General features: G+C 44.3%; 1 protein-coding gene across 2 annotated transcripts; it reads left to right on the top strand.

Annotated features, from left to right (window-relative positions):
* The first annotated feature begins 8744 nt into the window (after window positions 1-8744).
* On the top strand, window positions 8745-11406 carry LOC128256969 (protein gooseberry). 2 transcript variants are annotated; one of them, XM_052987732.1, is made up of 2 exons: window positions 8745-9018; window positions 10056-11406. In XM_052987732.1, the coding sequence occupies exons 1-2, from the start codon at window positions 8964-8966 to the stop codon at window positions 11294-11296; spliced, it is 1296 nt and encodes a 431-aa protein (XP_052843692.1). In that variant the 5' UTR covers window positions 8745-8963; the 3' UTR covers window positions 11297-11406. The 2 variants fall into 2 exon arrangements, with proteins under 2 accessions (XP_052843692.1, XP_052843693.1); XM_052987733.1 differs by having other exon boundaries at window positions 8955-9022; window positions 10062-11406.
* The last annotated feature ends 9217 nt before the right edge of the window (window positions 11407-20623 follow it).

The following is a 20623-nucleotide window of genomic DNA, read 5'->3' on the forward strand; positions in this document are numbered from 1 at the left end:
CCTGCATCTGGCTTCCAACGAGGCAGAAGGGGACAGGGGATGAACTCGAACCGAAAATGGCTGCTTCGCCTTTTGTGCGAGTATGAAAGTGTATTCGTGGTAGCAGGCCGCATGCAAATCTCTTATCTATAAAAATATCTAAACATCCTTCGGTCCAGAACTGAATTGAGCGGAATGAGCTGGCAGGCTGATGAAATATGCTGGGTACTACGAAGTAGGACTTAGCTGTTACGCCGACCTGGAGTCTCTACAATAATCACCATAAAAATCGATCCTAATGAAGCGTTATGCAAGGACCCAGTGCTGCCAGGCACTTGAGTGCACTAGTATGCCTCATCTACGACAGCAATGCAAATGAGCCTAACAGGACATGCCCGTCCAAGGCATTAATTGATTGCGTCCTCGCCCATTTCCGTGCTCAGGCCGAAACCACAAGCATTTGGTCACTATAAACATGACAAATTTCCTAATTTGCGTATTGACAGTTTTCAATTAGCGGAGTTCTCAAGCGTGCCAGCGACCGCTTTAAAACTTTTTATAATCAGAAAGTGCCAACAAATTTCTAAGGACCCTGTAATACGGAAACGCGCCATTAAATGTGGTGTGGCATGTTGGCTTCTTGTTTTTGATATAAGGGCACTTTATGTGCTCGCGATTCTAAGGTTCCGTCGTTTGATCCAGCTTGTTCCGACTTATACACTACGTGCAATACGAAGACAACTTTTGGGAAAGTTTCATACAGATAGCATTAAAACTGAGAGACTAGTTAGACGGACGGTCAGACAGTCGGGACCGTCGGGTATGCCTAGATCGACTCTCGTAGTGATGCTGATCAAGAATATATATACTTTATATGGTCGGAAATGTCTCCTTCACTGCGTTACAAGCTGTTGACCGAAAACGAAGAAAATAAAAACGTGTTGAGACTTCAATTTACACTCTTTGGGATACTTTCCAGTTAATATGTCGTCAACAAAGCCCCCCAATTAGCGTCTAATAAACGATATTCCAAAATCAATGACTATGGCTGTAAGAATGCATTGGATCCTTAAAAGGCTTTGGTCCATGTGCCACGCTATTGGCAGGATTTTATGAACGCCGTAAATTGTTTGCCTAAATTCTAAGGATTACCGTCTTCTGAATCAGAGCATATGTTGGCCACACTGCAGACCCAAGATTTAGAGTGGGCTGTAAATTTTGTCGCCATGGAGCGCATACATAAAACTTGTTCTATAGATCATTATAAGAGGCAGTAAAAGGCAAATGTGAGTAAAGTCAACTTCATTCAAACTCACAAGATCGTAAACCTCCTTAGAAACTATTAACAAAAGGGGGGGGGGGGGGGGGGGTTGGGGGCGTAAAGGTTCTTCAAAGTTATTATCATCGACTCGTATGAATAGGATGAGGCTTTCCAGAATCCAGTCGTCTACCATCTGGCGTGTACTGAGGCCAAGGACTACCGTATCCCGAACGAGTAGCTAAATGTCCCAGACCATTGCCCGCCACTTGCTGTGCCTCCGTCCTGGGCGGCACCCTGCGTAGTGACACCTCCGCAATCCTTGCCCTGCCACTGGGTCTGGCCAGTCCGGCGGGACCAACGACGGCGTTTGTTTGCCTTGCAAATTTAGCATGAAGGAGTGAAAACTGTTTGACAACTGTCTTCTATGTGTGAGAGTGCGAGAGCGTGTGTGTGCCTAATTTTCACTTGTCCTCCTCTTTGGCCTGGTCCAGATGGACGAGCGATCTGTCATATGCGATTGTTCAATATTTGTCGGCTCGCCAGTTTGTTTGTTTTGCTTCCGTTCGACCATCAGCTACTGATACTACTTTTTTTGTACTGTGTGCCTAATTTCAGAGTTCCTGCGCATCTGTTGACAGTTTTTCTAACGGAGTTTTGATGGATCAGTTAGAGGAACCTCATTATTTGGCAGTACCCAAGTGGAAGAGTTTGTCGATTGGTTGTTCCAGGAAGGAGGAAATGGTAGTTACTTAAAGAGGTGAGGAGAAGAAGAGATATACCAAAACAAAGAGTCCTAAAAAGACACTTGCATAGGAAACTATTTTAATTTCATGCAAAAATATCGTTTTGAGAGTTTTGTGTCTTGTGAATGCAGAGAGACTCGTAAAAGCCAACTTTGAGCAGTGCAAAAAAGACATCTTCAGCCGACTTTGATGGATCCGCGGGTCCAGGAAGGTTTAGCGTGTTTCGCTTAAATGAAGTACCAAAAACTCAATTTATTTGCAATTAAATTGTGAAACCAAACTGCACGGGACCGACCTCGGCATTTGCATTGTCCAGCCGAAACAGACCTCTCACTCGCTCGCACCCTAGCTGCGTCCTTTTCCCAGTTGCAAGTGCGTGGCTGCGGCGCGAGCTTTGATCTTGCCCCGTTCACACGCATGGCCTTTCCACTCCACTCCACTCCCATGCCCCGCCCCGACTCGCTTCTCGCCAGCACTTATCAGCATCTCATTTGAGCGCTAAGGCGCTCCGACGTGGGCCAACCCGGGACTGCGACTGGGCTATATGTCATTGTAACATAAAAGTTCAATTTTAATTACTGCGCTTGACGTGCTCAAGGTATTTGGCTTGGCATTTTTACGATCACTTTGGCAAATGTGCGCTTCAAAGCCATTTCAGTCAGCAGCCCGCCGAACTCCAAGCTTGAAGCGCACGGATCTCCGACCGACTTTTGTCGGCCACTTTGTCCAGTCACTGCAGTCACTGCAGACACCGCAGACCCATCCCGTCCGTCCTCGGAAACTCTGTGTCAAGTCGTAAAAAACCTCAGCATCAGCGTCAGACCAAGTTGTCGTGGCCGCTGTCGAGCATGGATTTTACATATGCTCATTTGTTTATATGACTGAGGCATGGAGCTGGCTCAGATTGGCACTCAACCTAAACGATTACAAATCCGTAACTCATTTCGCCTCGAAGTGCAACCTTCACCGAAATTTCGAGTTTGTGTAAGTTTTGTGCGGAACAATTTTGAAGACTCGTGTGTAGGAAAATCCATTTTTTTATTGCCTCGACTTTTCCACCAATTTCTTTCAGTGCATTCAGTATATCTCTCGCATCAATAACATAAATTTAAAACTCACCCGAAAAGGAAACCCCCAGCGGCATTTGCTTTGAGCAAATGGCTTGCTCCTTCGCCCAGGGTCCTGTAATCGTAATCCCACTGTCAAAATTTCTTGTCCACAAAAACTGCAGACTGCGTGTCGTCTCCCACGTGGCGGGGCGAGCTCTTGGCAGGGAGCAATTTGTTTGCGCTCAGCGTCGAAAGGCAAGGGGCGTTCTTTCGCCAGCAGTTCGTTATAATTTATTTAATGGCTAGCGGAGGGCTACTCCGCCTGCCTGCCGTGCCCCGTGTTGAGTAATTTGCTAAACATGCAACCGCCAATCGATGGAGCAGGACTGGGCATATTTATGGGCCGAGAGTATTGTATTGTCTGGGTGTTTATCGCTGGGCATTGACAGTAAAACGGGCTTATAGGCTGCCGAATGTGTTTTTAAGTAGTGCATGCTAAATCAAAGATCTGTGGCTGACCGCCAACTGGCTATTTCCGGCGAAAATCGCATTAAGTCCTGGTAGATAACTAAATTACCGCAAACACACCGACCACAAGCGTCATAATTGCGGTGAGTCTGACGAGGGGCTGGCTGGGCGGACTTATGACTATGACCGTCAAGGACGAGACAGCAAGGACACCGCCGCGTACTAACAAACCATTAACACCAGAACCGCAAATTGACAACTATCCGAGATGCTGCACCAACTAGTGCGACTACCTGTTGTCGGCGGTAGGTCCTGCCGCTGCATTGCCATCTTCCTCTTTATGTCGCATGTTTAGAGTCCATTACAAATCGAGAGTGATACGCTCCGTCCCTGTCCCCCTGGTGACTCTGAGTCTAGACCTGGCCAGACCGAAACTCCCGGAGGTCGCTGCGACGGGCTTTGTTAGGCCGGGTTTTGTTTCCCGCTTCACGGACTTGTCCAGTCAAATAGACTTGTCAAACTGTGCCAATGATCGATTTGACACGCCAACTTAGTCAACTTCTAGCTGCCTATATCCTGCGCTGGCGTTGCCAATCGCTTTAGCAGCGCTTTTTGGCCTAAACGCACAAATAGAAATAGGAATATCTACAAGGAATCCGGAAGATACACATCTGCTCGTAGGCAAGTGGGCGTCGTCACGACAGCCGAAAAAGGTGTTGCCAAATTATGCTAATTAAATTAGTGGTTAAAGGTGGGAACAGTAACGCGCTGTTATTGTGGGCTTTATCTAAAACTCAAAATTAGCATAAAGCGATGATAATCAATGATAATGGAGTTGATGATATCTAATGTGTTAATCGACCTAATGACGCTTAATTTTAGACGCCCACTAAAGACAGTAAAATATTTCTAGATTAACAAATCAAATTTTAATGTTGGCGGCAAAGTATGTGCAGAATTGATTTTCGGAAATATCAAGTTCTCGTAAATATTAATGATCTCTCAAGATAAAATGAAATATAAAATTTAATAACGATTACAGAAAGTTTCGCTGAACAAAGTAGGCGGCAAGTTCAAAACCTGTTCAATAATAATCTTCGATTCCAGAAACATAACATCAATTAAATGCAAAAATGGCGGAACTAATCGAAATCTAATTAAATCAACGAAAGATAACATGCAGCTCAATTTTTCACAGCCGCCGAAATAAAACAATTCGCTCAAAAACCCAGCCATATAAGCTAGAAAAGTCGGCACGAGTCAGTACACTTGGCTTAACGGGAAATGGATGCCACAATTATGGTCGCAGGGATTTCGAAGCAACAACTTCCCACTTTGACATGTGCCGACTGACGAACCGATTCAACTGGGAATAATTGAAAATCACGCAGGCCAATTGCCACTTTTGAGGAAAATCAACAAAAAATCGAATTGTATCTAATCGATTTTGAGATGCAACATCAAGAAATGCGTTTTTAATAAAAGGTCGAACTACGAGCACAAATTTTTGTGTTGATTTTAGGAGCTGTACAGAGTAAGCCTCTGAATAATTATTTATTTTCCGTTTTCACATGGTACTGCGTACAAGATTTTTAAGATTGGTGGAGGTCTCGGCGCAGAACTAAAACCCATTTCGAATGCATTTATACTATGGTAAATAAATCAAAGCTGGAAAACAGTGCACGGGGAAAGAGAAAATTCCTGCCTATGTGGATTATTTATGTTCTGTGGCAGCAGCTTATAGGTATGGCCCGGTTCGTCATATGCATCATCATCAAAGGATTGAGTTCGGTTAGTGATTATTTCGTCTCCGATACTTCGGGGATTTCTTTCTTGCGGTATCTGGTTAGGGGCTGTACATGCTAATATTTCAATGTCAAATTAGTTCTAATCATAATGTGATACTAAATGAATTATTTTCCACGCGCACAACGCTGCGGATGGAATGAGATGGAATTGAAGTGGATCGAAAAAGCATTTATTCTAGAAAGCTTATCGGCTGGCAGCTCATATTGGCCTGAGAGTCATTTCGATGAAATCTTTCCCTCCGCAAGAATGAGTAGATTATGACGGTCAAAACCCTTCTACTGAATAGCATAGCCGGGCGTTATAATTATGATCATTGACATCGCACCTCTCGCATCTCGCATCTCACGGTCGCGCAGGTGCTAAACTAATTTTATGGCTTGACGCCATTCAACACGAAATGCCGAGTCCATGTGGTGGAAGCACAGGAGTTCGTCCTAATATAACTATTAGAGGCGAACGGAGTGCTAATCAAGGATCAGCTCAAAATTAACAGAATTTCGATAAACGAAGGCGCTACGCCGGGACCAATTAAGCTGGCCTCAATCTTCATCACGATTATTTTCGACGTTTCGTCTCCATTCGCTTTTGGTTTTGAAAAATCCTTACATTTCAGCGACTGTGACCGAATCCCAAACTTATTATTTACGCCGAAACGCCGACGCGGGCTGTTACAATTCACACATCGATAATAGCGGTCCATGCAAGCGGCTTGGGTGTCCTCCCCTAACTCATATCACCCCACTCCAATTTTCTGTTCACACTCTTGCCGACAAAGCGCCGCAAACAGAGCTGCGCGGAATGAAAGAGAAACCGCAGATCATGCACACAATAGCCTCCTTTGTCCAGCCATCCAAAGTCAAGGAGTCCTTAGGCCCTGAGAACGGGACATCCTTTTGCCTTATCATCCAGGAGATGATGTCGTGGCCGCCCGAACAACACTCCTGATTGGCTGGTACATCCTCCGGGCTGCCTGCACAATTAGTCGATTTTGTTCTCGAATCCGCCAACTGGCCTTCCACGTTTTCGGGGGCGGCCTCCGATAACACATTATTAATTCGTTTTTAACCGTTCCGAAGGAGTGATATATTTGTACATATTACTCTTCTCACCTTGGCGGCCAACTGTCAGAGCTGTTCGCTCGATCCTCCGCTGCCAAGTAGCCGCCTTAATTAATCATGTCCCAGGCCGTTCAGGGATTTTAGTTTGGAGCCATTTGTTGGCTTTAAAGCGCCAAGCCGCCCCTTTGTGGTAACATTTGCTGTGTAAACAGTTGTGGTTGAGTTTTAATTTAGTTTTCTTGTTTCAGCGCTTTGCTCTTGCCAGTGCCCCAGCAGCTGTTGTTGTTGCCTGCGGCGAGCGGATGCTATAGGGCCTCTGCCCTTTTAGCTAAGCTGACATATGGGTGTTAGTGGTTATTTTTCAGTTGTATTTATTGGGAGGGTTTGGAAATCATTAGTCCAGTATTTTAGAGAACTCTTCATTGCACACTACTACGTCTATGATAAATTATTTCTGACGAGAAAAGGCGTCCGGTTAGCAAACTGTATCAGCACAGTCCGTTTGAATGAAAGAAATTGAATTCCACAGCATTTTAATGCCATCATTCAAGTCAATTTTATTTTTCTGTGCAGCTTGACAGCTTGGAAAATACATTGCCTTTATCCCGAAGTTCCTTCCGTCTGCGGCTGGCTTACAACATATATTAAAAATTCCCACAAAAATTCCCAAGTCAACGAGTGAAAAGTATTTCTCCATCTGAGTCTGAGGCGTTCAGACTATGTATTTGTTGCAAGTAATGTAAATCGGAAAGTTGGTTCAATGCGAAAATAAATGAAGGAAAGCTGAATATAAAATAAAAAAAAACAGTCAATGCAGGTAAAACAGAGGCCGAACACTTGCCATTTGAATGCTCAATAGAGACAGATTCATCATTCCCGCTGACACACAATCAATATCGGCATCTGCATCTGAGGCGGTGCCGGCTTCGGCGACTTTGCCAATCGCACAGTAGCAGTTTCAGTTGTCATACGATTTGAACGATTGCCTCGCGGCCAAGCCACACACAGAGCGTGGCAGCCAACCAAACAATGGACCCACATTCAGCAACGCACCCACGCCAAAAGTATCTCACAGATCACAAAAGTATCTCGCTCGGCAAGTATCTTGGCGATTGCCTGCTCCCAACAACAGTGGCAACAACTTTGTCTGTATTGTTCGCGTCCACCTTGTCTGGCTATGATGCCGCATAATTTCAGTGCTCGCACACGCGGCGTATACGCAACACGGCTGAAACCTCTTTGATTTCGACCGCCAGCAAGCCTAGCACTCGCAGCAAATTAACAAAAAGTCATGCATTCGGAAATGGAGTTTCCCTTTTTGTCTTCTATTTTGGCCGTGCGAAAATGTTTTTGTCAGCTTCCCACTCGGCCACACATATTAGTGCTATGCCGAGTCTCTTTTTCTCATGAATATTAATTTTGGGAGTTGGTTTGGAGATGGGTTCTTTCTTATTAGTGTAGGCAAACAGCGGCTGTTGGATTTGGATTGCCTCGGTAATTGAATCACAGTTGAGAAATAAACTTTTAATGAAGCGTGATCTCTAAGTTGAACCATTGTACCCTAACAGTCACAAAATAACTGCCTTTAAGTCGCTTGAAGGCAAAGTCACAAGAATCAATTTCCACAGACTGAGCAAGACACGAGTACCTGAGCCCCAAGGCATTCCCCATTTAGCCCAAGGCCATTGCTTTGGAGAGGGCGTCTTTCCAGATAGGAATGCAAACAAAATGCGTGTCTACGGTAAGTTGAAGGTGGAACAAGGGAGGTCGGAACAAAGCGCAGTTTGTGGGCTTGAAAACATTTTGCATTCTGCTTTCCTCTCGGATTCATTCAACGCATTTCAATTGAGATGAAATAGTGCAATGAAAATCTATTTTTGCGACGCACAAAAACAAGGTTTCAGGAAACAGTTTGTTGTCTGTTTACGATGTTCACAATCAACTTGGACTCGCAGCAATCCCACCCACCCTAAACCTTAGATCCCGGCTCCAAGAAGCATAACTCCAAATCAAGAGTTAATAAAATAAACAATCATAATGGAGTTTCAGTCTAAGCCCACTCGGAGGTATCAGCTCTGCCAAGCAGGAATATAATTGCAAACTCAATTCGGTTTTCTGGAGGCGGAGCTAAGCAAAATTGCAGCCATGCTATGAAAACTCACTGAGTTTTCTCTCTCGTTTTTAGTGTCCCGACACTGCTCTAGCACACAGGGGCACGGTAAGCTGCTGCTCTGCTCTAACCACTGACAACGCTCTCGTGCGATCACCGCCTCTCGCTCTTGCTTCGACTGGCTGCCGGCCTGCACTTCCACCCTCGCCCGCACTGCTTCTCCGCCGACCAAAACTAGTTTTCTTGGCTCTGAGAATCTCACGGATTCGTTTTAGTCTTGTGGCTGACCGTTTCAAAATCAGTTTCGAGCTGTCAAGCAAACGAGCAGCATCACTTCAGCAGAGTTGGGTCCAATTTTATATTTCTCCGAGAACACTCTTACTTTGTAGACTTTCGGGTTTTGTGACTAGTGTAAACTAAAACGTTAAAGTTAAAAAGTGTTGAATAAGACTCCGGAAAATCTCCTCAACGGATAACCGAAAAGATATGGCTGTTTCGGCTCTCAACATGACACCCTACTTTGCTGGATATCCCTTCCAAGGTAAGTACCAATTGCAGATAGTAGATCACAAACAGACCTCAACGAGCATTACCAATTACCACAATTACGAGTACAAAACGCTGGGACATAGAAAAGTGCTGGCTCATCATTTGGGGCAGCGCTTTCGCCCGCTGTTTTCAAACGAGAGATCATTACCCGTTCGGCAGCATGATCAGCTTTTTGACTTATTGATTGTGATCGGCAACTTGGCCGGCCAGACCCAGACTCATAGCCAGAGCCCGAGCCAGCCGCATCCAGCTTCCAGTGCGGACTTTGCAGACATTTTGGCGCGTCTTGCCAGCTCATGTCTCGACCGGGCCCGTCTCGTCTCTTTCCCTGGCGGCTTTTGAGGCGCTGGGCTTTGATCTTGGTGCGGATCAGTGTCTGCGCTCAAGCTCGGGGTCTTGTGTAGCACGTAGCTGAGTAACGTCAGCGCCCCGAACAACAGAACCCGTGCATGGACTGGGGTTTCATTTCTCTTTTCGGCTGTTTTGGGGCCGTCTTTCATACGTACACACTTGTATTAGCTGGCACAGCTGGACGTCTGCAGCGCTTATGGATTATTAGTTTGATTTGATTGCATGAGGCAACCCGGCATGCAGATGCGTTGGCATCTCCGTTCCCCGGCGCGATCGACATTTTTCCTCCGCACCCGCTAGCAAGAGTATTTCCATCCTATAGAAAAGGCCTTCGCAAATAGGCAATTTGCGTTTTGTTATGTCTACAAATGGCCATCGAATCGTTTGTACCTATCTGCCACAAAAGATCGTGCGGGCTGATCCTCGAGATTATCTAGCTTAGTGCATTTCGAATGCAATACAGTGAAGTGGTCAATTCTGCCTAACTAGATTACTTGCTTCCGCTCAATCGAGCACAGAAAATAGGTTGATTGAAAGAACGACCCAAAAACAAGAACGATCCACACAGCCAACACTACGTGAACCTTTATAATTCGATAGGACTACAATGGATGGACCTAAAGAACAAATATTAGCTTACCAATTTACTTATCATGTTCGTTTCTTTTTTGCTTTTAGGACAAGGTCGCGTCAACCAACTAGGTGGCGTCTTTATTAACGGGCGTCCATTGCCCAACCACATCCGTCGCCAAATTGTAGAGATGGCAGCTGCTGGGGTTCGTCCCTGCGTCATCTCCCGCCAGTTGCGCGTCTCCCACGGCTGCGTTTCTAAGATTCTTAACCGCTTCCAGGAGACTGGCTCCATTCGCCCAGGAGTGATCGGCGGCAGCAAGCCCCGCGTGGCCACGCCCGACATCGAGTCCAGGATCGAGGAACTGAAGCAGACGCAGCCCGGAATCTTCAGCTGGGAGATTCGTGCCAAGCTAATCGAGGCCGGAGTCTGTGACAAGCAGAACGCCCCGTCTGTGAGCTCTATTTCACGCCTCTTGCGAGGATCCTCCGGGTCGGGAACCTCCCACAGCATCGACGGTATCCTCGGTGGAGGCGCTGGCTCGGCTGGCAGCGAAGAGGAGAGCGAGGACGATGCAGAACCCAGTGTACAGCTAAAGAGGAAACAGAGACGTTCACGCACCACCTTCTCCAACGACCAGATCGATGCTCTGGAGCGCATCTTCGCCCGTACACAGTACCCTGATGTTTATACCCGCGAGGAACTAGCCCAGAGTACCGGATTGACAGAGGCCCGCGTCCAAGTCTGGTTCTCTAATCGCCGTGCTCGTCTACGCAAGCAACTGAACACCCAGCAGGTTTCCAGCTTCGCCCCAACGGCTGCATCCTACGGCGCCCCTGCCGCCGCCAGCTCTAACCCAGCTTCAAATATGGGCATTGGCCTGTACGGTTCCCAGACCTGGCCAGCATCCGGAACTACTTATGAGAATCACGCCGGCTATGGTGGCTCACTGGCATCCATGTCCCCAGCCAGCAGCACCTCTGGCAGCAGCTCCGCCGACCACAGTCCCGTGCAGACGCAAGCCCAGCAGTCGGGAGTCGGCCACGAGTTCATAAACTCCTCCTACGGCGTAGGATCGGGCAGTGCTGCCTACCAATCCACCGGGTCGGCCGTCTACACCATGCCCCCGACTGCCGCTACATCCGCGGAGCAGCTTAGATCCCAGTTTGCATCCGCCGCCGCCTCGGGCTCCCACCACCCCTCGACGTGGGACAGCTACAACTTTTCTGGATCGTTCCTTCCCCCCACCGCTGCCGCAGGCAACCATATCGGCAGCTACCATCATCAGGTCGATCAAAAGAGCGCTATGATGACCACTGCTCCCACCTATCCATATTTCGGATTCTGAGCGGATAGTAGAGCGCTAGTAGCAACAAATCGACATTTAAGCCCCCTGAGACTGTTTGAAATTATTTTAAATACTTTAAGACTCATGTTCTGAATAGATGTAAGATAAAAGAGCGATAAAGAAATAAATAAATGTTAAAATTTAAACTTAAAACAAAACTTGTTTTATTAATAAAGGTGTTTTTTTAAGGCATTTAAATTTCATTTGGCACTAAAAAAGTTTTTCTTATGAATGCACAACATTGAGTAAAAATATAACACAGTTGAGTTTGATTCAAGAGCTATTGTCTTTACGATACCAGAATTATTGCAATCCAAAAAGTTATTATTATCTTCATATTGAGATTTTTGGTTTAGGGCGCAGTAATAGGAATAGTTGCTCGGCCACTTTTGAAAATATCCCACTAGCTCAGCGAAAAGTTTAACTTGCCTAGACAAGTTTAAATACAGATAAGTGCTGTATATATATCACACACAAACTGTGAGCAATTCAGAAACCAAAAATAATATAAGACATTTTTTTTTTTTTTTTTTTTTTAAATTTGCCTGTTTTTTAAAAATATTGGAAGATCTGTAAGATAGTTTAAGAAAGGGCTCTTTAAACTTTTTTTTATTTATTTAAAGCTATAGCTTTTGTGAAAAAAGCCATATTTCCATTTAAAATAGCTGCATGTCAATGGGTATATATTTAATATATATTTCATATATGTTATATTATTTTATAGTACATTACGTTATAAAATTCACACAAAGAAGAAAATCTCTCACGCTTCATTAAACTAATGGCATTGTTTCTAAGGTCTTAGACCGCACAGATGGACTAATTTTTGGTGATGTCCCTGCGGCAAGCGGCACGTAACAGGTTCACAAGCATAAGCAACTAATCCCTCAAAAAGTACAGAAACTGTTCCCTAAAATGACAAGCCGACAATGTAAGAAGTACTAATAGGTCGGTCGCCCAAACATTCCTTTTAGCCTTGTAGCGAGGATGGAGAACTGGGTCTGGATGAAGGCGCTCTCGTGACATATCCAGACAACGAGCCGACTCATGATCTGACAATTAAACAATTAGACACAAAAACGACTAACACGTACTGCAGATTCGATAATACGAAAATAATTTAGGAGCTGTGCATTGTTCAGGAGCCCACACACATCGCAGAAAAATAGAGCAATTGACAAAGGACATGCGCAAAATATGAGGAGTGGTGGGATCCTGCGACCACCAACGTCACTGCGGACTTTCAAGATGCCGCAAAAAGATGGGCTCACCAAAGATGAGACGATCCGAAAAGGCAGCAACGTGTACATGGGAGTGAACAAAGCCATTGACAAAATGACAGGGAGGGACAGAAGGACTCATACTTGTACGACCAGGCTTCTCCTCACCCACTAGTTACCGATGTTCGGAGTCTTGGGTGGTGCGGCCGATACAGCCGTATACAGGACCATCTCGGACCCCAGCGATCGGTGTATCTCTTTAGGTCCTTCCCGCTGCTCTCAATTATGTGTGCTCAGCGGGCGTCGCACTTACCACCTAGAATGAAAACGTTCTCTGCCCGTCAGAGCGCCCAAATGAAAACATCAATTAGCTCATATCGCCGGCCCTTGCCTGTTACGACGACAGGTTCGGGGGCGACAGGATCGAGGGCGATAATGTGTGTCAACTGTGACCATCATAATTGATCGCATCTTGTCCTGGGGACTTCTTTCCTGCCGAGGACAGTTGTCTGTTTCCACTTTGTCATTTCCATGCCATACAGTAGCCTGCGGCTTCGTTTGTCCTGACTTCTCTTATCCTGGACTGGGCCCACCAGCTTCGATTTTTTTATACAGTTTTAATTTGAGTGGCCAGCGGAGAACTGAGATACACAGCGGCCTATTTGACAAGGCTGTTTAAAGGCCTTTCCGACCCTAAAAAGAATTCCGTGATTTATGCGTTTTTGATAGGCGGGCCTAGTCTGTGCGATTTTTTTCAGCCTCTTCATCTTAACCCACACTTCCTGTGTGGCCAATTTGACTGAAGGTGTAGAGGCTTAGTTAGTTACGTTTCGGGTTTAGGTTCGTGATGGTATCCTGTTCTTTGATTTTGTGTCGCGGCCAGACCACATCATCCATATCCAAATTACTCAGTTTCAATTGAAAATGCAACCGTTAATTGGCTCCCATCTGCCGTGGGAATCCAATAACCCGGAGCAAAACAACCGTATGCTGAGGAATTAATTTACAACTTTCAAGTGTTGCCGTTTTGGGCATGTTCCGCTAATTTTTCACACACTCATTCGCTTGTTCCGAACCACACGCCAAAAAATATTTATCATATATTCATTAAAGATTATTAACGTATTTAAATAGCGCAGCCGAGGAGGAACAACAACCGTCCATGCTCATGTTAATGTTCATGGAAGCGGTGAGCAGCGAGCGTTGATAAAACATCAAAACCAATCTGATAAGGAACGCTTTAAATTCCGTTACGTAACGCAAATTTAGAGCGTATCTCTGTTTTGTGTGGTTATAAGAGGGCTCGTTCTGACTTCCCACTACATTTGGATGCGGTTCGTCTTCGTCTGGGAGGGTTCAATTTTACTGTTTCTCGCGTGCCCTTTTTTTCCAAAACCGCTGCAAGGCAATTACGCATGAATTTTGATCGATTCGCCGGTTGTTTTTCTTAAGCTTGTAAGCGCTTTGTCCTTACTATACTTTACCCAGCGCGATATGCGAGTGCGTCGTCCATTTGAAAGAACCTTTTGACAGGTTAGGAATCAAAATTTTCCGTTAAGCACTTAATGCCGACACTTATAAACCTTCTAATAATATGCCTCCTACAATGTCTTCATACGGCACTAAAAGCAGCTCCATCGATACTCCAAGGTCCCCAGGCGACGATCGCTTCCACAAAGTCTGCAATCCACAATCGATGACGTCGGTGGAGAAGCTGCAGCGGCAGCCGCAACTAAATAACATTATAATTCAATAAGGAACCCCTCCAGACCGGGAGGAGTCCCGGTGATCGGCTGAGTAATGGCGATGCAGCTGCGAGTTGATTTCGATGCTGGTGCCGACTTGTACAATTGGACCAGCGATGAGCGGCAGCAGCCAGGCTGTCTGCACCGGCTATGCGAACAAATTGTTGTTATTGCCGCCGATGCTTGGCCAGCAATTGCAGAAATCATCAGAGGGGCCTGCAACGTGTAATTTCCATCTCTGATGGTGCCAGTTTGAACCAAGTTCGGAGCGCAAGGGAGCGGTGGAGCCGTCGGCGACCTTCTTTGTGCTCGGCACTCGGTCGTTTTAAGCAAGCGTAAAAATATGCGAAAACGTCAGTCGAGTGATTTGAAAATGTGGATTGCAGAAATGTGATTACAAAGGAGTTTGATAATTTATTAAGACAGGCTTTTCGATGATCATCGAAGGCGATCAGTGATCTGGACCCAATGTTATGGTTTGATCAGGTTCCACAAATTGAATGTTACTTTGTAAAATGCGCGCACGTAGTTAGTATCAGTGCAGCGTGCTATGACGGAAGATGTCTCAGGTGATCAGAGGATTGGATTGAACTGGACCGTGGCCAGGGTGGAGAGGACTGCGGGTTCGACTTGGCATAGCGCGCGAAGATTCTTTGATCTTTTTACGCTCATTTGCCGGCGCACACAGTCACTGACACCCGATGATCTTTAGCATATTTTACGCTCAACTTGTGATCAAACCGTAACTTTGGTGTCGTACCTGCTCTAAGCTTGCGGGATCGAGGAAGCAGCCTCCAGGGCGGATGACTCATGGAACATTGGCTGTGCCATCCATCAGGTAACTAGCCATCCGACGATATATTTGCATACTCGCACTCGCATTGCTTGGGAAAGTTGGCGATGAACTGGGTTTTGGCTTGGGTGCTGGCGATGGAGATGGTTTACAATGCTTCTTGTTGCCGTTGTGTCTGCGCCATTTTCTGTACACCTTTTTTCCCTTGGTTTATATTTTTTATTATTTTTATCTTTATTGCCATTGTTATTGTGCACGTTGGCAACGTTTTTATCTGTTATTTTCTAGCCTGCATAGCTTTGTGCTTCGCTTTGATCTTTCGCCGACCCGCCAACTGACATTTGTAATTGTAATTCCAGCCGTATTGTGCTCTTACCGAGTCGGGCCCGAGTACTTAGATTCGTACATCGCCTACTTTTCTATTGGAACAAAAATGCGAGACAAGATTTGTTATTATGTCAATTTTCGGTAATTTGTACTGATTAGAAAGATGCTAATAAAGCAGAAATTTCTCTCCTGGAATTAAATATATTCCAACAGTTTCCCAAAACGTTAGGTATTACTTAAAGTTTGGCTCAATGTCCATAACGCTTTGAACGAAAGGAAAAACTAATTTCCACGGCTAGCATTTCTGCCCTCGCCGCGTTTGCAGTCTATACAAACAACCCAATCATTTAAATGAATTATATTTCGCACCACTGAATGTGGTTCCCATGTGAGGGAAAGTTCGAAAGGGAGCTATATGGAAAAGGATACCGCAGTTGAGGCCAGTCGCTATCGGTATAGTGTGAGCGTATACATATCCGGGAGCGGCGCAAAGGGATGTGGGTATGGGCCCAACATCACTACCATCTCATAGTTGATAGGCGCTCAAATTGGCGTGAAGCGTGCAGAAATCACGGGAAATAGACAAAGACAGGAGCATTATTTTTCAACAGATCTAAAATGAAACATTTTTTGACACTTTTTTTTCGCTGCCATTCTCTACACGGCAGCTGCCCTGCGCTGATCCTGGCCATGGAAAGCGCTGTGCCGAAGGGACGTCAAGGCAGGCCGTGTGTCCAAGCGTCAGGAAGGGCGATGTGACGGGAGGGCATGCAGCTTGCTTAGCGGAAAGATGGATTATTTTCACGCTTATTTCGAAATGCTCGGTGGATGTTTGCTTTTGGAGGTTATAAACGCTTGGTGCGACCGAGTCTAGTCTAAAGTTGTTTCGAGCTCAACGTCCCTTCCCATTGAGGGTTGAAATATCTACACTTCCTCTTCTCCGCGCGACAGCCATCTTTGAGTTGCAACAATAGTTGCCAAAAAGGAAAGTTGTGAAAACGGTGCCCATATCTACTCTAATGCAGTTTAATAATTTTGTTGTTATATTTCGGAATTTGTTATTGATTATATAATACATACATTTGTATGTGAAGCTGCATCTAGAATTCAGCTAATTTAGACTTAATTTATCTTTGGTGCAGTTATTGTATAATTGATACAATTCAAGTCCGTCTAATATTTTTTACTAATAAGGAAATTAGTAATTACGATTTGCCACACTTTTCACTGCTAATTGAGGATCCACCCTATGATTATCCCTTCCGGATTGGGTGGCTGAACATTGATTTTACAAAAAGCAAAAAATTCGTCTACAAGATAATCTGTACTGGTAATAAGACGGCAAATAATTATACCCCATGACCAAGTTAATGTTGTTTCACACAGGGAGGTGACATGGAAAAGTCCTCCCCCAGCGTCCCTTCATTTTCCTGCTTCTCCGTTGGACGATCTAAAGTGTGGTATTGCTGTAAGCCTGAGCTGCAAATCCAATAAAAACTAATAAATATTGCCAATCCGTACCCAGTGCTGTGTAGTGCAAGGGTCTAGAAAGGATCTTGATCTACGACAGGTTGTCTTATCCCGAAGGTACAAGAAATTGTGTCAGCAAATCCTTTTTGGCCCAACATGACATGACTTTTGGCCGTGTAGGCGTTTACTCGACTTAGCACCCTCTCGGGAAACTAATCCGCATTTATTCCAAGGCAGGCGATCGGGATCAGTGCCGGTGTTCAGCCGGCTTTTCTGGTGTCAGAATCGGTCTGATGAGTCCATCTCCTCAGCCTTCTTCGGCTCTTGAACTTGGCCGTCTTTAAATTCCCTTGTTTTTGTCGCTGACTCGTAACCTACACTTCGGTCTCCTGCACGGATGTGTAACAAGTGCGTAAGGATAATCTGCCGCACACGCGCAACTCCCGAACACATCCTTCCTTTTTACCCTCTTCTTTTCTCGCATGCTTGGCCAAATAAATAAATTGTAATCTGCTTTGTGTTTAATTTTAATCAAAATTCAGCCACGCCCCCTATGGCTTTGCCAGAGCCTCTATTCCTTGACTCGCTCTTCATTCTTTTCGACCTCATCTCCGCGGCATTGTCGTATTCGGGTGCAAAGTCCCAACTTAATCTTGGCCTGCGGCTGAGCCAACTCAACGTTTGACAACATGCCGTTTTCTTCTGTCTTTTTTTGGCCGGTTTGTGTTTGCCCGCTGATCGTTTTGATCTATATAAGCTGATTTTTGGATATATTTGTTCGGCTCCTGCCCTCGGAAAAATATCAGAATGCCTCCAGGAAAGGGCTTAGGCAGGTCTGGTAAATGTTTTGGTAGATTTTGATTTTCTGACAATTTATGGATTGACTTTTCGATCAGCTTGAGCCGTTTGGCTACTTGTGAATGAAGAGGTCAAGGGCCATTAACTATGAGAAAATACCAAACCGTGATTAGTCGATATATAAAATTCCCTATGTTGTACACAACAAACTGCAAAAGATAAATCGCTAGCGGTCTGATTTTAAAGATCGCAATGATCGTATTATGCGGTGGAGAACCGAATATTATTTATCTGAACTTGCCGTTAGTCTTTCCTTTGTAGTAGAGCCGACAAATCAGCGCAATACTCGCCCGTTTATGGTTACATCAGCGAAGAATCGACTCGATCGCTATCTCAACAGGTCCAACGCAGCGAAAAAAGGCACCTAGGAAAGGTTGCCCAAAGAGATCACCGGCCTATGAATCACTCACAATAACAAGTCAGACTACATAACATATTTGTAAGCCAAGGACCGGCAAAAACTTCCCTAAGGCTAACAAGTTGGGTTGTTCATGGACTTTCGTCGATCCCCCACGAGAAAAGGCAGTTGTTCGTAGAGGGGAGTCTCAAGTTAAAAGCTGCCCAATGCCGACACGGATATTAAACTTTGATCTGATACCGAAACAACCTATTTAGGTGAAAGCATATTCCAAAATGTATGAATCAGACCAAAAGAGAAAATTCATTCTGTTTAAAATAAATTATTAGTGATGATTATTACTCATTGAACATTGAGTTCTAAAATGTAAATATATTTTCCTGAAGTTTTGCGAATTTGACCCACCAACGTCAAACAGTACAGACCAAGTCACTTACGTGAGCAGGACAGCACTAGGTAGACATTTACAATGGTGTCACCACACCCACTGGCAGATTCAAATCCAGTTCGAATCCCCGGGGGTGCACTCAGGGATGAACGACAATCATGACAAGCTAGCGGATCGAATCGCCATTTTTTCGCTGTCGTGTTCTTGATCCTAGCACCAATCTTTTTGTCACGTGATCCATGATCATTCTGCGAGAAAACTGAGTTAAATGACAATAAGTAAAGTATTGGCAACAAAATTCCATCACCCGTCTCGTTTTTTCTAATCCCTGGTCATCGCTTGTTTTGTGATTGAATTTAACTTGACACATCGTAGGAGGGTTGAAAAAAACGATTTTATTATTCCCAATTAGTTCCGATTGGGAGAGCGGATTCATGGAGCATATGGAGGATCGTCAATAGCTGCAATAATATTCATTGCTTCGTGTTACTCATTTACAGCAGATTAGCGACGGCCCTGGTGATCGCATTGTGAACTGACCTGGGTTTAAACCATCAACGATCTGAGGAAGAAAAGCGGAGCCACATCTGCCGGCTGGCCGATTGGTTTCGCCTAAATGGCATCGCCTCCTACTTGCCACATAAGCACGGTGCATTGTTTTTGTCGTGTGCGTTTTTATTAAGGCCAGCGCCCAACCACAAAAAAATACGCGGGGCGAGTGACACTAGATATGTTCTTGTGACGCATTAATGTAAAAGTTGTATACAAGTACAAGCGTCAGGAGAACAAATTAAAAGTAACAAATAATAAAAAAAAATGTGTTAAATGTATTTACTTAAGATATTGCTACTTAAGATATTGTTAGTGTAACCTGAATTCTTTTTAAACAAGAACGTAATGAAAATTAAAAATTAGTGAAGTCAAACTGAGAAACTAGTTTGCGTAGAAATGGACGTTCAGATGGACGGGCAAACGGACGGACAGGCAGACGGACATGGCTCGACTCTCGACTCTTCTAGTAATGCTGATCAAGAATATATATACTAATAGGGTCTGAAATGTATCCTTATAATACATTATCCAAGGGTACTAAAACTTGTACTTATTTAATCTTGAAACGATTATATACAGATAACGAACACGTTGGACTTATATAACAATTTAAATTGTATTCATCAAAAAAGTTATTTTTTTTGTTGAAACAGTACGTTTTAAAAACTAACTTAAATTAAACATAAATATACTTAACTAGATTTTTTTAAGGTTACTTTAGGAAAATGAAAACTTAAAATAATAAATTTATTAGTCAAGCCATTATTCAGAATTTTTGGAGTGCTCATGTAGCAGCGAATTAAATTAAATTAAAATAAAAGTATACTATCATTATTATATCTCGGAGTAAATTGGTATAACAAAAAATCTGCGAAGTTGTTATTCATGTACCCTTGCAGAAAGTATTATATAGTCGGGGAACTCAACTATATCGTTCTTTTTTGTTTTTTAATTATTTTTCTGACTGTTTCTAAGAGACCAATATAATTTAATTTCTGGTTCTGATTAGAATGATTCTAATCAGATCAATAACTCCCCGATGTATTGCAAGAACCATTTTAACTTTACATGAATGTAACATACTTTACATTTTACATTCTACACAGTGTTATATGTATTCTTCTGTTTTTTTGGCGACATCTATCGGTAACCACTAACAAAGTTAAAAAAAAACCTTTAGTTATTATTGAATTTTATGACTTCAGTTCTTAATCTCCGTGTTAGAAATCTTGACAGAGGTTCGGTATGTAAATGTTAAAGGAAAATCGTATATTTCGTTCATTTTTTTTTCTTGCCACGGCTTAAGAACGGCTATAAAACGGCGGCCCTCGAACAATATAATAATTATATCATGAATGCTCTGTGCAACGCCCACCACAGACACGCCCCTTGTGCCCAGAGCTCACAAAAAACACAACGCGGCAGTGCCTTCAATCTCGAGACGGGGCAGCCACACTCGTACGTGCTGTCATCGATAGCGATCGTGGAACCAGAGGAGCAAATATGTCGAAGAGGAGAAGTGGACTGCGAGAAGCGAAGCCCCGTCAGGTGATAAAGCCGCAACAGTTTGGGCAGTAAGGCCAGGGCTAATGTGATTACGGACTTTAAGTTTATAA

Source organism: Drosophila gunungcola (genome assembly GCF_025200985.1).
Source record: "Drosophila gunungcola strain Sukarami chromosome 2R unlocalized genomic scaffold, Dgunungcola_SK_2 000079F, whole genome shotgun sequence".
In the NCBI taxonomy this organism is placed as follows: Eukaryota; Metazoa; Arthropoda; class Insecta; order Diptera; family Drosophilidae; genus Drosophila; species Drosophila gunungcola.

Bases quoted from the DNA above. Each gene is read 5' to 3' on its own strand.
- LOC128256969 (XM_052987732.1), top strand. From the start codon at position 8,964: ATGGCTGTTTCGGCTCTCAACATGACACCCTACTTTGCTGGATATCCC. The intron at 9,019-10,055 runs GTAAGTACCAAT...TTTTGCTTTTAG, and splicing joins TGCTGGATATCCCTTCCAAG to GACAAGGTCGCGTCAACCAA.